Consider the following 15,972-nt stretch of genomic DNA (forward strand, 5'->3'; position numbering starts at 1 on the left):
TATCCCACATTTAACATATAGGACAGATACAAAAGTGGATGCCATGTTTTTCCATTCTGCAGAGCCCAGCAAATAAGTGTTAACGCACTGTATGACATCCATCTGAGGCATCAGTCTAACATACACATCATGTGTCCTAATACTGAAAAACAAAGAATATTTTTTCCTGTTGCAAGCTATGACTGTCAGATTGAATCCAGTTGAAGATGCCCCACCAGTGATTAGCAGGCAGCATACATGCAATCTCTTTCTCTGCTTGTCAGAGGAGGAAAATGCCCTTAGGCCCTGTTCACCACATATCTTGCAGGATACAGTGTTGCCTGATCCTCTACGTCACCGCCAGATCCTCATTGACTGCAATGAGGTCCAGCAGTGATCTGGCCGATTTCTGGCATAAATACCAGGTTTCAGCCAGACAAAAACCATTGAATGCAACGTTTTTTTGTTTGGCTGGCAGCTGAGCCGGATCAGGCAGCTGGATCTCCCAAGCAGAGATGTGAACACGGCCTTAGTGATAAGCAGAGAAGAAGCTGCAGATTCTGAGACAGCCTCCTCACTATAGTATACGTCCACCTCATAGAAGATGGGACTGGGCTGATTAGAGGTCAGAGAAATCGTGCACATGCATCCATCCCAGAATATATAGTAAGGTGGCTGTGTGTAGGCAGTTTATTAAGTTATATATCTTGGTATTTAGTCATTTTATATTGAGTATAAATACAAAATATGATTATTGATGGCAATATTCACAACCCTTTTGAATGAACTGAATAAACAATATGGCTGAAAACTCATTTATAAAAGTACCTGGTAGCAGGTCCCCAGATCTTTTCCATTGGCTGTGAAGGAGACAAGTCCTGTGGCCAGATCAATAAGGCACCCAATATCAGTATCTACATTGCTGCGGCCCGACCGCTGTGAGCCAGTAGAGAGGTCACCTCCCCAAACCATGTAACAATTGCTTCGTTTAACACTGGAAGGATAAAAAAAAAGTAGATAGGACAGGACATCCAAACACAGGGTAAATTGCTGCTGTTATGTTGCATGTTTCTCATTATATAAATGCTAACGTTGTACTGTGTGCTTGGTGCACTCAGTCTGCAAAAGAACAAGATCCAAGTGTCTATATGACTCCTATGGTGTGCAGGGGTTAAAATCAGGTCCTACCTTTCATGCACTCTGCCCCTCTCATCTCCTAAAGTGACAGTCACAGTGCAGTTCTTGCTTAAGTCAAAATGTTTACTATAGACGTGGTAGTCGGGAGTCACCCATCCTACCCATACTGATGACGGGTCTTGTCCAGCAAATATCCGGACAGAGTAGTAATACAACTGAAGAGAAAAATAGAAACAAATGGAATTTATAGAATGATACAAAATACATTCTTAAAGAGCATGATACAACTGTTTGGGATGGTTGGTGGGTAATCACCTTGCTTATGTCCTTTACTGGCAGTCCTACCTTGCTATGCAGTAAGCATAGCATAAAGAATCCCAACTATTGAGGCCAGGTGTTTCAACCACACCCAATGCAAAAAGGTGTATAAAATCAAGCATATAGCCATGCAATCGTCATTAGACAAACACTGGTAGAAGCATAGGTCATAGAGAATTTTGCTGGATAGAGCAAAAACGCTTCTGTTACTGATAATACAACCATCTGCATCCGTTATGAACGGATCCGGTTGTATTATCTTTAACATAGCCAAGACGGATCCGTCACGAACTCCATTGAAAGTCAATGGGGGACGGATCCGTTTTCTATTGTGTCAGCGAAAATGGATCCGTCCCCATTGACTTGCATTGGGGGTCATGCCGGATTCATCTTGCTCCGCATCCGAGGACACAAAGCAGACTACAACATGTTGCGGTTTGCTCTCCGGTATGGGAACGCAACCAAAACGGAATGGAATGCATTTTGGAGCACTCCGTTCTGTTCAGTTTTCTCCCCATTGACAATGAATGGGGACAAAACTGAAGCGTTTTTTTCCCGGTATTGAGCCCCTATGACGGATCTCAATACCGAAAAACTAAAACGCTAGTGTGAAAGTAGCCTTAGAGATTTTACAAGTGCATGCATCCCAAATGTCCCTCTTTTGGAAGGACAGTCCCTCTTCATGACTCAAGTCTCTCTGTCCCACTTTTCTCCTAAATGTCCTTTTTTAATGAAATTCTTATATAACTCGAACCTTGTACGCTGAACTTGAAACACAAGTTCGCTCAGCACAAAGCAAAGTCCATAAAGACATGACTTCATGGGTTTGGTGTAGAGAAACTCCAGAGGCCTGCATTGAATCCTGACCTTAACACCATTAAACACTGTGGGGATGAAGTGGAGCATCCATTTTATAGTGAACATACTGTATTTAACATTTGTTGAAATTAAGATCAAATAATAAAACTTACTGTAGTTGTGTGAGAAACTTCTTGAAGGGCGTTTCTAAAATCAGATACAAAAACAGTCATCAATATTTTCTAGAAAAAATATTTATATACATTAAAATATATAAATTTATAAATATATATATATATATATATATATATACACATACATATACATACATTAAAATATGTATATACAGTTATAAAAAAATATTATATACCGGTACATTAATATTATATATACGCCACATAATTGTATACCAGTCTTCAATGATAAATGTCTCCACTGGAAGACACGCTGTGACGCCCATTTCAGGTGCAGGGTTGCCAGCTGTAAATTCAGTCCACAAAAATTGGGTGTTTTTTTTTCTGCTGTCTAGTGTCCAGCAGAGGAAAAAAACACATCTGTAATTTCTCTCTGAAATTTGCACTGCGAATGTGCCAAAACTGACACACACAGTACAAGCAGGGAGGAGGGGACCACACCAGTGCTAAGCAGCAGGACAAGGACATCTGGACATACAGAAAAGGTCTAGGAAACCTACAGGCAGTACTGTCATTGGAAGATTTCTCTCTTGCTTGGGAGAAATCAGTAAATTACTGCACCACTTGTCACTTTCCCGCACTTGCCAAGTCGCTTCCTGCCTGGCAGGTGATAACTACTGCTAGGACCTCAGTGAACTGAGTCCTGTTACATTTCCTGGCCACCTGAAGTGAGTCTTCCTGCTCCTACTAGAATTGGGACCGGTCATCAGGGGGAATTTGGGGAAAGTGTAACACCCCAGAGTGGCGTTACCACTTCTGCACCCTCTTTATTAGTCTAACCTCATGTCATCTTGTGTATTTATTCCAGGTCCTCCGCAATGTGCATTCCTATTTTGTTATGCAACTGTTATGTTCACATGTAATGTGCATGGTTCACCAGCAGGTGGCAGCAAACACAGCAGAGCTGTATGTGGATAGAATGGAACCTTCCATTCCATTCTGGCCCCCCTCTAGAGAGAAGTGGGCGAGTCCTACTTCCTGCAGGAAGGGTTGGGCAGAAGTCCAGTTAGTCTAGCTTACCCCCTGCTAGTGGACAGGTGTGCAGGGGCATGTCTCTGCTGGATGTCCCCACGCCAGCCAGAGCACCTTAAGCTCTGCTGGCCATGAAGCCAAAGCTTAAAGCCTCAGGAGCCAGGAGGAAAGTTCCCTGGTAAAACTCAGAGTCAAATAATCTTTAGAGATGGCTCACCTGCTCGCCAAACCTATGGAATGGGTGCTCCTACTAAAAAGATCCACCCAATCTTCAAAGGTTACAATAATTTGAATAAAAAGTGGTAGGGCACACCTACACTTGGTCACACATGGAGACCTATATTTATTCATATAAACAGTTCATATAAAACAGTATAAAATACTATAATAAAACATACAGTATAAAATCTCTGTAAACCTTTAGTATATTCCACATAGGCTGCAGTCTTGGTGCATGTGACTGGATGTTAGCGGAAATATTGTTAAATGACTTCACCAACCTGACTGATATCAAGGTAAAATATGCAGTTTCCTTGTGTGCGGTGATCTTTGAATTATATTGCATCAATTGCATGCACCACTATTGGAGAAGGTACATTTGCGGTTAGAGAAAGTATATTAGTTGCATTATTGGATTTGTATTATAACTCCTCTCTGAATGCACGATTTGTGGATTACTGTTTCATAATCCTCCTCATTTTAGATAGTCTATAATATCTTATATACTTGCTCGACTATTTCTGTCTGCTTGTATGGTCAGCATTGAATTTACTCACTGTTTCACTGGATTTACCGGGTTTGCTGCATATACCGTGACGTCCCACGTGTTGCTTGTTTGCAAGCAGTAAGCCGGACTCCACAGTTTTTTTCAGTGAGTATATCGCATATCGGGCTTGGGGATCCTCGGTGAATAAGTGCGGATGTGCCGGTACAGTGGGTCCCTGATGGTTATCTTGTGAGTGCGATTGAAGTACAGGACCAAACTTCACAGAATGTGTAATTTTTCGGCGTTCCACGTGTAGATAAAGTCACCGATCCCTCTCCCTGTTAATTTTCTGAAGCGCTTCAGTTTTCAAGTTATATCTGATGAGGTTTCTTGTTTATTTCATGAGAATACTTTGCCGTTTTACCATACGCGTTTCGGAGTTAACTACGACTCCTTCCTCAGTGGTCGTAGTTAACTCAGAAACACGTATGGTAAAACGGCAAAGTATTCTCATGAAATAAACAAGAAACCTCATCAGATATAACTTGAAAACTTGAAAACTGAAGCGCTTCAGAAAATTAACAGGGAAAGGGATCGGTGACTTTATCTACACGTGGACCCATTTCATTGCGTAATACTGTTGAGGGGGCCCTGACAAAATCTTTTAGTCCTCCTTCTCCTGGATGGGCCCCCTTCTGGGTCAGGGCCCCAAAGCAGCTGCTTCCCCTGCCTCCCCTATAATTACGCCCCTGGTGTGTTAACTTGAAGGTGACTTCCACCTAGATCCACCATTGTATATGTATCGTGTGCACCAGGTAAGGTGTGCTAACTTGAAGGTGGGTTCCACCTAGATCTACCATAAAAGTCCAGTATTGGCGAGTAGGCCAAAATGTTGCATCTGTTGGATATGATTTTGCTTTTGCAATAAATCTATACACCGATTTTTGAACTATCTATTGGACTGCTGCTTCAACTTTTTACTCTGGAATTCGGATTAGGGGTGAGTTGGACCAAACCCCATTGAAGCGAGCACCCACTATTTTAGTTTTTTCCCCACACATTATTATACTTGGAGTGTTGTTCTCTCAGTCTCTGTATTAGAAATATTACACTGTCACTGTATAAATTTGTTATCGCCTTAATTGTACCGACAAAGTTTTTGGGGGAGATTTATGAAGATTGTTGTTCCCATACAGAGGGAGATGCCTCCTAATAAATTGGGCTCAATAGGATTCCTGCTCCAGTCCTGACTCCTTCTCCCCAGCCAGGCCCGAGCCGCGGACCGCCCGCGCCCACTACACTAGTCTAGTGTAGTGGGCGGGCGGTCCGCGGCTCGGGCCTGGCTGCCTGTGTGTTTGTAAATAAAAAATAAAAAAATCAACAGAAGGCGGCCCGGACGGGCCCCCAGTGGCGTAGGGCACCATAGCCACTGCTATGGTTGCTATGGCGATCCCTACGCCACTGGTGTCAGGTCAGCTCTGTGTTGGAGAAGTGTACACTGGACTGGAGAGAGCTCTCTGCTGATAAAAGTGCTTGCCTTGTTTAGTGCAAATTGGTAACATACATGCTCTCAGTGAGCGCCAACATATTGCCAATTTGCAACCAACAAGTCAAACTGTGAGCGCTCTCTCTAGTCCAGTCTTCACCTTAACAACACAGAAGGTACGTAGAGTCATTTCTCAGTCTGGAGCTGCGCTACTCTTCTCTAAAGTTCTCTGTCTGTCATGGAGAAAGATTGATGTGCGCGGTGACAGTGCCATTGTTTGTTGGCTGATATGTTCATTGTCCACCCTAAAGGGCCCTTTACAAAAGGCGGACAATTGAACGGATAATCGCTAACCAGCATTACTAGTAACACTCGTCAGCAATGATCTTGCGGTGTAAATGCACCGCCTACTACCCGATGAACGAGCAGCACAAAAGATCATCATTTCCCAGTGGCAGATCGTGCTGTGTAATCAAAGGGAAACAACAAGACAGTATGGGGAAGAGCGGTGGCATTAGCGTATGCTGTATGGGATGGTTGGGTGAGTAATCGTAAAAGTCTGCTGATTTATTCTCCATAACCAGGCAGATCACACGTGTGTACATGTCAGGCTGACAGAAATGTATGGACTCATTCAATGTTCATACTGTATGCTGGGCACACTTCTTGCATGTTCCCTACATTCCGAAATAAGCAGAGTTCAGCAATTTTACATAGGATGATTGTCTGTACGAGTCCTCTAGACTTAAATACTGTTTGTTAAAGGAGTCTTCTGGCAGTAAATAAATGGAACTCAATCAAAGGAGAAGGTGATCTTTAATGTAGAATATGACCATATGGATATACACTATTGGGGTAATTTATCAAACTGGTGTAAAGTAGAACTGGCTTAGTTGCCAACAGCAACCTTTCATTTTCCAAAGGAGCTGTCCAAAATGAAAGGTGGAATCTGATTCATTGCTATGGGCAACTAAGCCAGTTCTACTTTACACTAGTTTGATAAATCTCCCCCTATGTATCCTGTTCCCAAGATATGACATGAAAACCCCCTCCTCCCCTGTAGTCACAAGTCCTTCTTGAAAACCAGCTGAAGCCTTGAGCTCAGTTCATCAGGGTTTTTGATGCACCCTCACAGAACCCATTTTGTTAAATGCAGAATGCATTTTATTTATTTTTTAATCAGGGGTTAGTGCATTTGTTAGACATTTGCCATCCCTTGCCATGGAAATGTATACAAGGTGAGCAGAATTTTTTTTTCTTGTAATTGGTGAAGTCATGGTTAATTTAATGTATGGCCCATAAAATGAAATACCTCTTCTGGAAGTTCTCCTCATTGCTGAAGGCGGAGTGGAACTCCACAGGCATACTCAGCCTGCAGTATATCATATCTTCATTGCTATTCTGGGTGCCAAAGGTTTTATGTGTCACCTTTAAGCATGGAGGGGCTTCTACAGTTCCATCTTTCCTTGTCACCTAAAAGAAATATTTTTTTTTTTTTTTAAAAACAGCTTTAGACAATAATATAGTCTATGATATAGAATGACTCATGTCTGTTAATGCATTGAGGATTTAAAGGCTATGTACAATTTTGTGGGGAATTTTTTTTATTATTGCATTGTACTTATTTTGAGCTAAAATACATTTTTAATTGGTCTTTATTAAAAATATAGAACCCTTCTATTTCTGTACAACGCTGACATGCTGTAGCAGCAGCCTGTGGATTTTATGTCTTTTCTGTCATCTGGGGAGCAGACGGACTCCTTATCTCTGTTCTCTGACCTCCTAAACACTCATTAAAGCTCAGTTCTTATCTTACTGATAAGAATGCGGATAAATAAGTGTTTATGACTTCTCAGTAGTTTAGAGATAAGGCTTATTAGACAACCGACACAAAGTGAAAGTACCAGTCGCACAGTTAGAAAAACACAACCCTTTCTTACAGAATGACTGAATATTTTTAATAAAGGCCAATTGAACATATGATTTTTAGCCAAAAATGAGTAAAATGCAACCATAAACAAAAATTGCCTCCAAAAGGTGTACATAATTTTTAAAGGGAGTCTGTCACCTACTTTGAGCATTTAAGACCGCTCATATTATATTCTAGCACAGTTGCCCAACATAAAAATGGTACCTCTCTTTTGTCTGTCCCACATCCACGAGCTGAAAAAAACACTTTATAAAGATATGCAGATAAGGTCTCACAAGTGCCCAGGGAAGTCGTTATGGCTGCAAGTGCCCAGGCCCCTCTCTGATGTGCCGACATAATCACTCCCCTTGGAGTCCTCTGGCACGCCTTCCTCTGCTACTTCCTCCTCCTCTGCTTAGAGATCTTGTGCGAGCGCCGGTCACCGCTGGGTCTGTGCATGTGCACTGCTCTGCCCACTATGGGCAGAGGCACTGATCTTAACAGTGCAAATGCGTGTGCCTGGCAGTGATGCTTACCTGCTATTTATTTTCCCCAGAGGTTGCTGCTTTTTGGCTCAGCTCTAGTAGGGTAGAACTGTGATCTGTGGCTACCTGCTTAGCTAAGGTCACGCGGGGAGTCTGTGGTAGTCTGAGACACACCTCCTGTCTCATCACTATTATTGGGTACAAGCGTCCATATTTGTAGAAATGCTCGATCCCAATAACTAGCCCATATTATCGTTTGGTCTAATCGCCGACTTCTTGGAGAATCTATGGCAGCTTGTCAGGACGGAAGATGCATGATTACAGGCTGCATATCTCCCCTTGTAATTCGAGATGTGCTGGTAATAACGGACTTAAAATCTAACTTTTAATACTCTATGATAATAAAAATAATACCAAGCAGAGAATGAGAAAAGCCGGGGTGTAAGTACCTCAATGTGAGGATGATTTTTTGGCACGTTGACAAAGGTTGGTAAGCGCTTACTGAACCACATGGCTACATCTCTGTTCATGTTGACAGCAAACGGTTGGAAGCCCTCCTGTAGGCCGCACATTGTGTAGTATTTGAACGTGCTGGCATCTTTACCAAAATTCAAGCGACCAATCTGAGACAACCCAAGGGAGCAGACAGGGACAAAACCTGCGGAACACATGTATAGGAAATGAACTGAACAGATGGCAAGATCTCCAGGTAAAATCCTTTCACAATCTGTTTCCAGGACTTGAAGTTGCGTTCATGTAAAATACAATATAGGGCATTGCAGAAAACATGATTTCTTAATGGTTAAAAACTGTATATGTCAAAAATCCACATAACATGTAGGATGGATACTACATGACTGTCAAATAATATTAAAATTCTATCGGGGACACATAATTACTGTTCTGCTCTACCATGTGCCTGTCCTTGTAGAAAACACTATGGAGAAAAAGCTTAAAAGGTGTCGTCTCACTTCAGCAAATGGCATTTATCATGTAGAGAAAGTTAATACAAGGCACTTACTAATGTATTGTGATTGTCCATATTGCCTCCTTTGCCGGCATTTTTCCATCACATTATAACTGTACGACCACCACCGCTAGATTGCTGGGTGGTCATAACTCCTGGATACGAGCTGAGCATAATGTGATGGAAAAATGAATCCAGCCAGCATAGGAATCAATATGGACAATCACAATATATTAGTAAGTGCCTTGTATTACCTTTCTCTACATGATAAATGCCATTTACTGAAGTGAGACAACCCCTTTAAAGTATTTGATTGCCAAAAAAGCTCATTTATTGTGAGCGGAGCATGCCAGGATCTGAGTCATCATGAGAATTCGCTGGTGGCCAAGGATGAATTAGTGATATCTATTAAAGAATGCGATATTGTCAGTGTAGACTCTCATTTTCTCTCAGCAGTAATTAATCTATTGGCTTCTGATGAAATGCAGCAAAGGAAGGACAAAATGTTTGCAGCTACAGTATGTAAATATATACAGATCTTTCACAGATGACTAATTGATGGCCTGTTACTGTTGGACGCCTGCTTTGTTAAACCTGGCACAAGCAAACAAGCAAATACTTTCATGAAGTTTATGAGACCACAAATACTTTAAATGACTTGGACCATTTATAACTGGTATATCCTCTTTTAGTGTCCCATAATGTTAACTACCTGCTGTAGCAGCTCACCCGCAAGCTATATATTAATTTCGGTATACTTTATTAATATATATACACAGTACCGCAGTCTACAAGGAAAATAATTCCTGGAGTACTCAGCTTCATGTGAGCATGACGTATGCGTTTCATCACTATTATATTTTGCAGTTGTTACTGGTACCATGTAACCAATTCTAGAAAGCAATAAATATATTTTTATTATAAAAGCTATGATATCTGATTGGTTGCTATGAGCAACTAAGGCCTCTTTCACACTTGCGTTGTCCGGATCCGGCGTGTACTCCACTTGCCGGAATTACACGCCGGATACGGAAAAACGCAAGTGTACTGAAAGCATTTGAAGACGGAACCGTCTTCAAAATGCGTTCAGTGTTACTATGGCACCCAGGACGCTATTAAAGTCCTGGTTGCCATAGCAGGAGCGGGGATCGGGGGAGCGGTATACTTACAGTCCGTGCGGCTCCCGGGGCGCTCCAGAATGACTTAAGAGCGCCCCATGCGCATGGATGACGGGATCCATGCGATCACATGATCCATGCGCTTGGGGCGCCCTGACGTCCCTCTGGAGCGCCCGGGGAGCCGCACGGAAGGTAAGTACACTGCTCCCCCGCTCCCCGCTACACTTTACCATGGCTGCCAGGACTTTAGCGTCCCGGCAGCCATGGTAACCATTCAGAAAAAGCGAAATGTCGGGTCCGGCAATGCGCCGAAACAACGTTTAGCTTAAGGCCGGATCCGGATCAATGCCTTCCAATGGGCATTAATTCCGGATCCGGCCTTGCGGCAAGTGTTCCGGATTTTTGGCCGGAGCAAAAAGCGCAGCATGCTGCGGTATTTTGTCCGGCCAAAAAACGTTCTGTTACTGAACTGAAGACATCCTGATGCATCCTGAACGGATTTCTCTCCATTCAGAATGCATTAGGATAATCCTGATCAGGATTCTTCCGGCATAGAGCCCCGACGACGGAACTCTATGCCGGAAGACAAGAACGCAAGTGTGAAAGAGCCCTAAACCAGTTTTCTTTTACACCACTTTTGATAAATCTCCCCCATATATTTATGTTAAATGGCATGGAAACCTTATGAACCATGGTCTTATTATTCAAATGCAAATAATCATACCTAAAAATATTCTAAGGCTACTTTCACACTTGCGGCAGAGTGATCCCGCAAGCAGTTCCGTCGTCGGAACTGCCTGCCGGATCCGGCAAAACGTATTCCAACTGATGGCATTTGTAAGACTGATCAGGATCCTGATCAGTGTTAAAAATGCCTGATCAGTCAGAAAAATGCATTGAAATACCGGAACCGGATCCGGCACGAATACATTCCTATGGGACAAAATGCCGGCATTTAGGCAAGTCTTCAGTTTTTTTGGCCGGAGATAAAACCGTAGCATGCTGCGGTTTTATCTTTTGCCTGATCAGTCAAAATGACTGAACTAAAGACATCCTGAAAGGATTACTCTCCATTCAGAATGCATGGGGATATACCTGATCAGTTCTTTTCCAGGATTGAGCCCTTTTGACGGAACTCAGTAGTGGAAAATAAAAACGCTAGTGTGAAAGTACCCTAACGTTTTGAGATTATAGCTCCTATGCAGACCTACATGTCTGTGTGGAAATAGACTAAACACTAGATTCTGGTCTGGCAGTCAATCTTTGGAGAACCATCGGTCTGCAGAGATGCTGTAGACACAAAATGGTTGGACATTTTTAATAAAGAATATTTGCAAAGTTGCTTCATTTTTATTTTAAATGCATGTCAACAAAAAAAAATAAAAAATAGATGTCAACCTCTGCAACATATGTATCTAAAAAGGATTTTGGTACATGGGTATCTCTGGCAGTCCCATGGAGTTGAATAGAGCAGCAGCACACATACATGATCGCCACTCCATTCAAACAGGGGAACTGAGGGCCCCCCATTATCGTGACTGATAGGAGAACTCCTGCCAATTAAACATTTAGGCCCCTTTCACACGGGCGAGTATACCGCGCGGGTGCAATGATTGAGGTGAACGCATTGCATCTACACTGAATCCTGACCAATTCATTTTAATGGGGCTGTGTACATGAGCGATGTTTTTCACGCATCAGTTCTGCGTTGCGTGAAAATCGCAGAATGTTCTATATTCAGCGTTTTTCATGCAACGCAGGCCCTATAGAAGTGAAAGTGGCTGCGTGAAAATCGCATTGCATCTGCAAGCAAGTGCGGATTCGATGCGATTTTCACGGATGGTTGCTAAGGAGACGAGGGATGAGTGATCCGGGACTCCATTTACTTTATTATTTTCCATTATAACATGGTTATAATGGAAAATAATAGCATTCTTTAATACAGAATGCTTAGTATAATGTCAATTGAGTGTTAAAAAATAATAAAAACATTACTCACCCCATCCACTTGATCGCACATCTGGGATCCTCTTCTTTGTTCTTCTTGAAGAACCTGCAAAAGGACCTTCGCTGACATCATCGCGCTCACCACTTCGTGTGCGCTATGAAGTCAGCGAAGGTCGTTTTGCAGGTCCTTCAAGAAGAACAAAGAACAGGATCCCGGATGCGCGATCAAGTGGATGGGGTGAGTAATGTTTTTATTATTTTTTAACCCTCAATTGACATTTGACTTTGCATTCTGTATTAAAGAATGCTATTATTTTCCATTATAACCATGTTATAATGGAAAATAATAAAATCTACAGAACACCGAACCCAAACCTGAACTTCAGTGAAGAAGTCCGGGTTCAGGTCTGAGTACCAAACATTCCGTTTTTTTATCACGCGCGTGCAAAACGCATTGCACTCGCGCGGAAAAAACTGAACGCAACAATTTTCCCTGAACGCACCCGCATCCTATCCGGCCCTCACCTGCAATGCCCATGTGAAAGAGGCCTTACCCTGTATCCTGTGGATAGGGGTAAGTATTTGTCATGGAACAACCCACTTAAAGAGTAACTACACTTTGTAAAAACGTTTAATATGTCATAGCAACAAATCAAAAGGTGTAGATTGGTGGGGTCCGAGCTCTGAAGGCCGTCTCTCCTTACTGCTTAAGATGGCCTCAATAGAAAGTCCACAAGGCTGTTTTCAGATCTGTATTTAGTAGTGAGGAGAGACCACCTTCGGTTGTGAACTTCTCATTCATCATTTTAGTGATCGGCAGGGCAGGGTTACTATGACACATTAAAGTTTTTTACAAAGTCCAGTTGGGTTGCAGACACACTTTCAGTAGTATGTGTCCTTAATACGGTTTGTTCTTTTATGATCCACTCCTGATTTTGGCTTCAAAAACTTTCAAAAACCCTAAATATGTGGCAGCACACTTACTCTTTAAGACTGCATTTACATGCCTCTCTGCGGTTCATTAAATGAGATCTGTATGATGCCGACATTTCCTGAACCGACTGCAGCTCATGTGAACTGAACTCATTGCATTATAGTGATCTATGATGCTGTGAGTTTCAGCCTGACAGTGGGTCTATTGTTCCATACTTGCAGGGGCAGACTGGCCATAGACCCTACAAGGGAATTTCCCGTTGGGTCGGAGCCCAAGGGGGCCACCCAAGACCTTCTCTCTGCTAATGGCCCAGTACATAATGAATTTGCAGTGGTAATTAACGATGTGAAAATCAGGTACTCATGTACCCAGCCAGCGACTGCAAGTGACCTCCTGAATTCAACTGATGTGGCCTGCATCTCACCTCCTAAGCACTCTGCTCTATAGCTTAATCAGAGCCAACTGGAGGAGGAGGACAGAAAATGGCATCTACTGATGGCCGCAATGAAGGGACAGCTTTTACTGCACTACGGTTTATGGTTCTGCTGGGATGCTATGGTATTGATGACTCCGCCTACTTGTGTTACCCCGCCTTCTGTCAATTTTGAGCTGCTTACAACATGGGGCCTCTTTTAGTTTTTTTTTACTTTTTTATTCCCCCCATAGATCACTATGATGCAGTGAGTTGGCCTCACATGAGCAGTGTTTGGTCCGTCGTGCCCGTCACACAGACAGCATTTCACGAACTACATAAGGCCATGTGAACGCAGCCTTGGGATCACAGGCTTCCATGTAACATTCAGCATTTACTTAACCTCAGGTATTAACACTAAACATGGAACCTTTTTTTTCCATAATGACCAGAAACGATAGCCAGCTGGTTCAAAAAGTTGAAAGGTTAGGATTAGTATAGTCTTCACTTCCCTGTATTTTTCTTCATTACTGGGCATCTTACTTGTCTGTATTTTATCACCCAGGGGGTTATTTCCCTTTTTTAGCAAATATATAAAAAAATATCTCTGTAATTCGCAGAAATCACTATCTGCTCCTCAATCTCTATGGCTTCTTAAATACTGGATGGGCATTCTACATTGTTCGGACATGTGTGTGAATCTTGATTATGCATAGTTCCCTTGCAGATACTAGCCTACTATAAAGCGGTGATTTCCAATCTGTGGCTCTCCAGCTGTTGCAAAACTACAACTCCTTTCATTCTCTGAATGCTGCAGACTTTCAGTGCACGATGGAAATTGTAGTTGTTCAACAGCTGGAGAGCCACAGGTTAAGGAGCCTTGTTATAGAGGGAGATGCACAATTTCAGAATAGTTTATCAAAACCAAATAAAGTCTTTGAGAGAAGATGTGAGGTACTGTGTTAGCATCTAGCAAAAAATATCTGCAAGGATTTTGTATGTTCCCATTGTGTTTGTGTTTCTCTGGGTACACGTTTCTTCCCAAACACCAGGGACATATTGGTTGTAACTGGCTTATGATAATTGCCCTGGTGTGTGCAGGTCCAACATTTTCCAAAAATTCATATTAGTACTTACCATTCTCTATTTCAAAGTCAGCAAATGCTAGCTCTGACCCCTGATTTGTGATTAGAAGTTCTCCATTTAACGTGAAAATCATTGATTTATCTTCCAAGTTAATCATGGATCCTACAACATCTCCGGGCTGCCAGTTTCGACCAAAGAATGAGCTTCCCATGTTCCAACACTGTCCCTGTTAACAGCAAAACATCGGTTGTCCTCCATGGTGGATATGTTGTACAACTCTTTGGATAAATATTACTGTTGTATAAGCTGCCTAATCTATGTTTTAACAACTTAATGTCTGTTAAAGTTTCATGAGATATGAGCAACTGCAGTTTAACAAATAAATAATAAACCTATTTACAAATGGTACAAAAATATTTTAAAGGGAATTAATGTTAAAAAGTGTCATAAACATTGTAATAGGTATGCCAAAATAAATATCCACCAAAATCTTAAAGGGGTTGTCCAAGATAATAAAAAATCTCGGACAAGCCCTACAATTGTTTAAAATAAAAAAAACATGTTAGATGCTGGTGTATGGCACATGCCCGCTGCAGACAATCACTGTCCTCAGCATCAAACAATCACAGTCCTTAAAGGGGTTCTCCGGGAATTAAGAATGTGAAAATACATAAATATTACTTTATTATAAATATATTCTCAAATACCGTTTATTATTTATAATGGCTCGTTTTGTCTGGGGAGCAATCATCAGAGGAAACAAAATGGCTGCTGTCCCATTAGTTCACACAAAACCTGTCCTGATCACACATGAGGACAAGTTACTTTACAACACTGAAGTAAAGAGCTGCCTCATCCTCCTCTCTACTTGTCAAGGATTATGATCCGGATTTTGAATACAGATGAGAATTTTAGCTGAATCTCTGGGGAATTTAGTTCATGAGGAGACATGAAGTACAGAGAGGACGGACAGGACAGGCTGTGGTAATGGAGACTGTAAACAAGTGCTGCTGCTCATTATCCTCACCTCACCCTCCTCTTATGTCTCCTCATCATCTCCATTCCCACAGAGATTCACCTGTATTCAGGTTAATGATTCCTGACAAGCAGAGCAGAGAGGAGGATGAGGCAGCACTATGGCTCATTGTGGTGTGATTAGGACAGGTTTTGTGTGTACTGATAGGACAGCTGCCATTTTATTTCTAATAATGATTGCTCCCTAGACAAAACGAGCCATTCTAACTAATGAAAGGCATTTGTGAATATATTTATTATAAAATAATATTTAAGTATTTACATTTTTTTTTATTCCTGGAAAATCCCTTTAAGCAACTGTAGGGCTTGCCCATGATTCTTTACTATTGGTCATTTATTACAAAACCAGAAATGAGGGAGATAGCCAAAGGTTTGGTAATCTGATTTTTTAATTTTTTATTTTTTTTTGGAGTGGTTAGACTAGCAAAGGATAAATGGTACATTTATAGGTTTAAGCATCTTTATTTCTGGTATTATGAAATGGAAATC

The 15,972-nt window shown here is 41.8% G+C and overlaps 1 protein-coding gene across 1 annotated transcript in view; it reads right to left on the bottom strand.

Annotated features, from left to right (window-relative positions):
• Nucleotides 1–15,972, bottom strand: part of RYR3 (ryanodine receptor 3) — a 734,312-nt gene that overhangs the window by 432,037 nt on the left and 286,303 nt on the right. Inside the window, exons 27-32 of the mRNA XM_040412592.1 lie at nt 14,500–14,674; nt 8,434–8,642; nt 6,903–7,063; nt 2,406–2,439; nt 1,168–1,331; nt 808–973 (exon numbers count right to left, since the gene is read on the bottom strand). Coding sequence (XP_040268526.1) covers nt 808–973; nt 1,168–1,331; nt 2,406–2,439; nt 6,903–7,063; nt 8,434–8,642; nt 14,500–14,674 — 909 coding nt within the window. The remainder of the gene's footprint in view (nt 1–807; nt 974–1,167; nt 1,332–2,405; nt 2,440–6,902; nt 7,064–8,433; nt 8,643–14,499; nt 14,675–15,972) is intronic.

Source organism: Bufo bufo, chromosome 11 (assembly GCF_905171765.1).
Source record: "Bufo bufo chromosome 11, aBufBuf1.1, whole genome shotgun sequence".
In the NCBI taxonomy this organism is placed as follows: domain Eukaryota; kingdom Metazoa; phylum Chordata; class Amphibia; order Anura; family Bufonidae; genus Bufo; species Bufo bufo.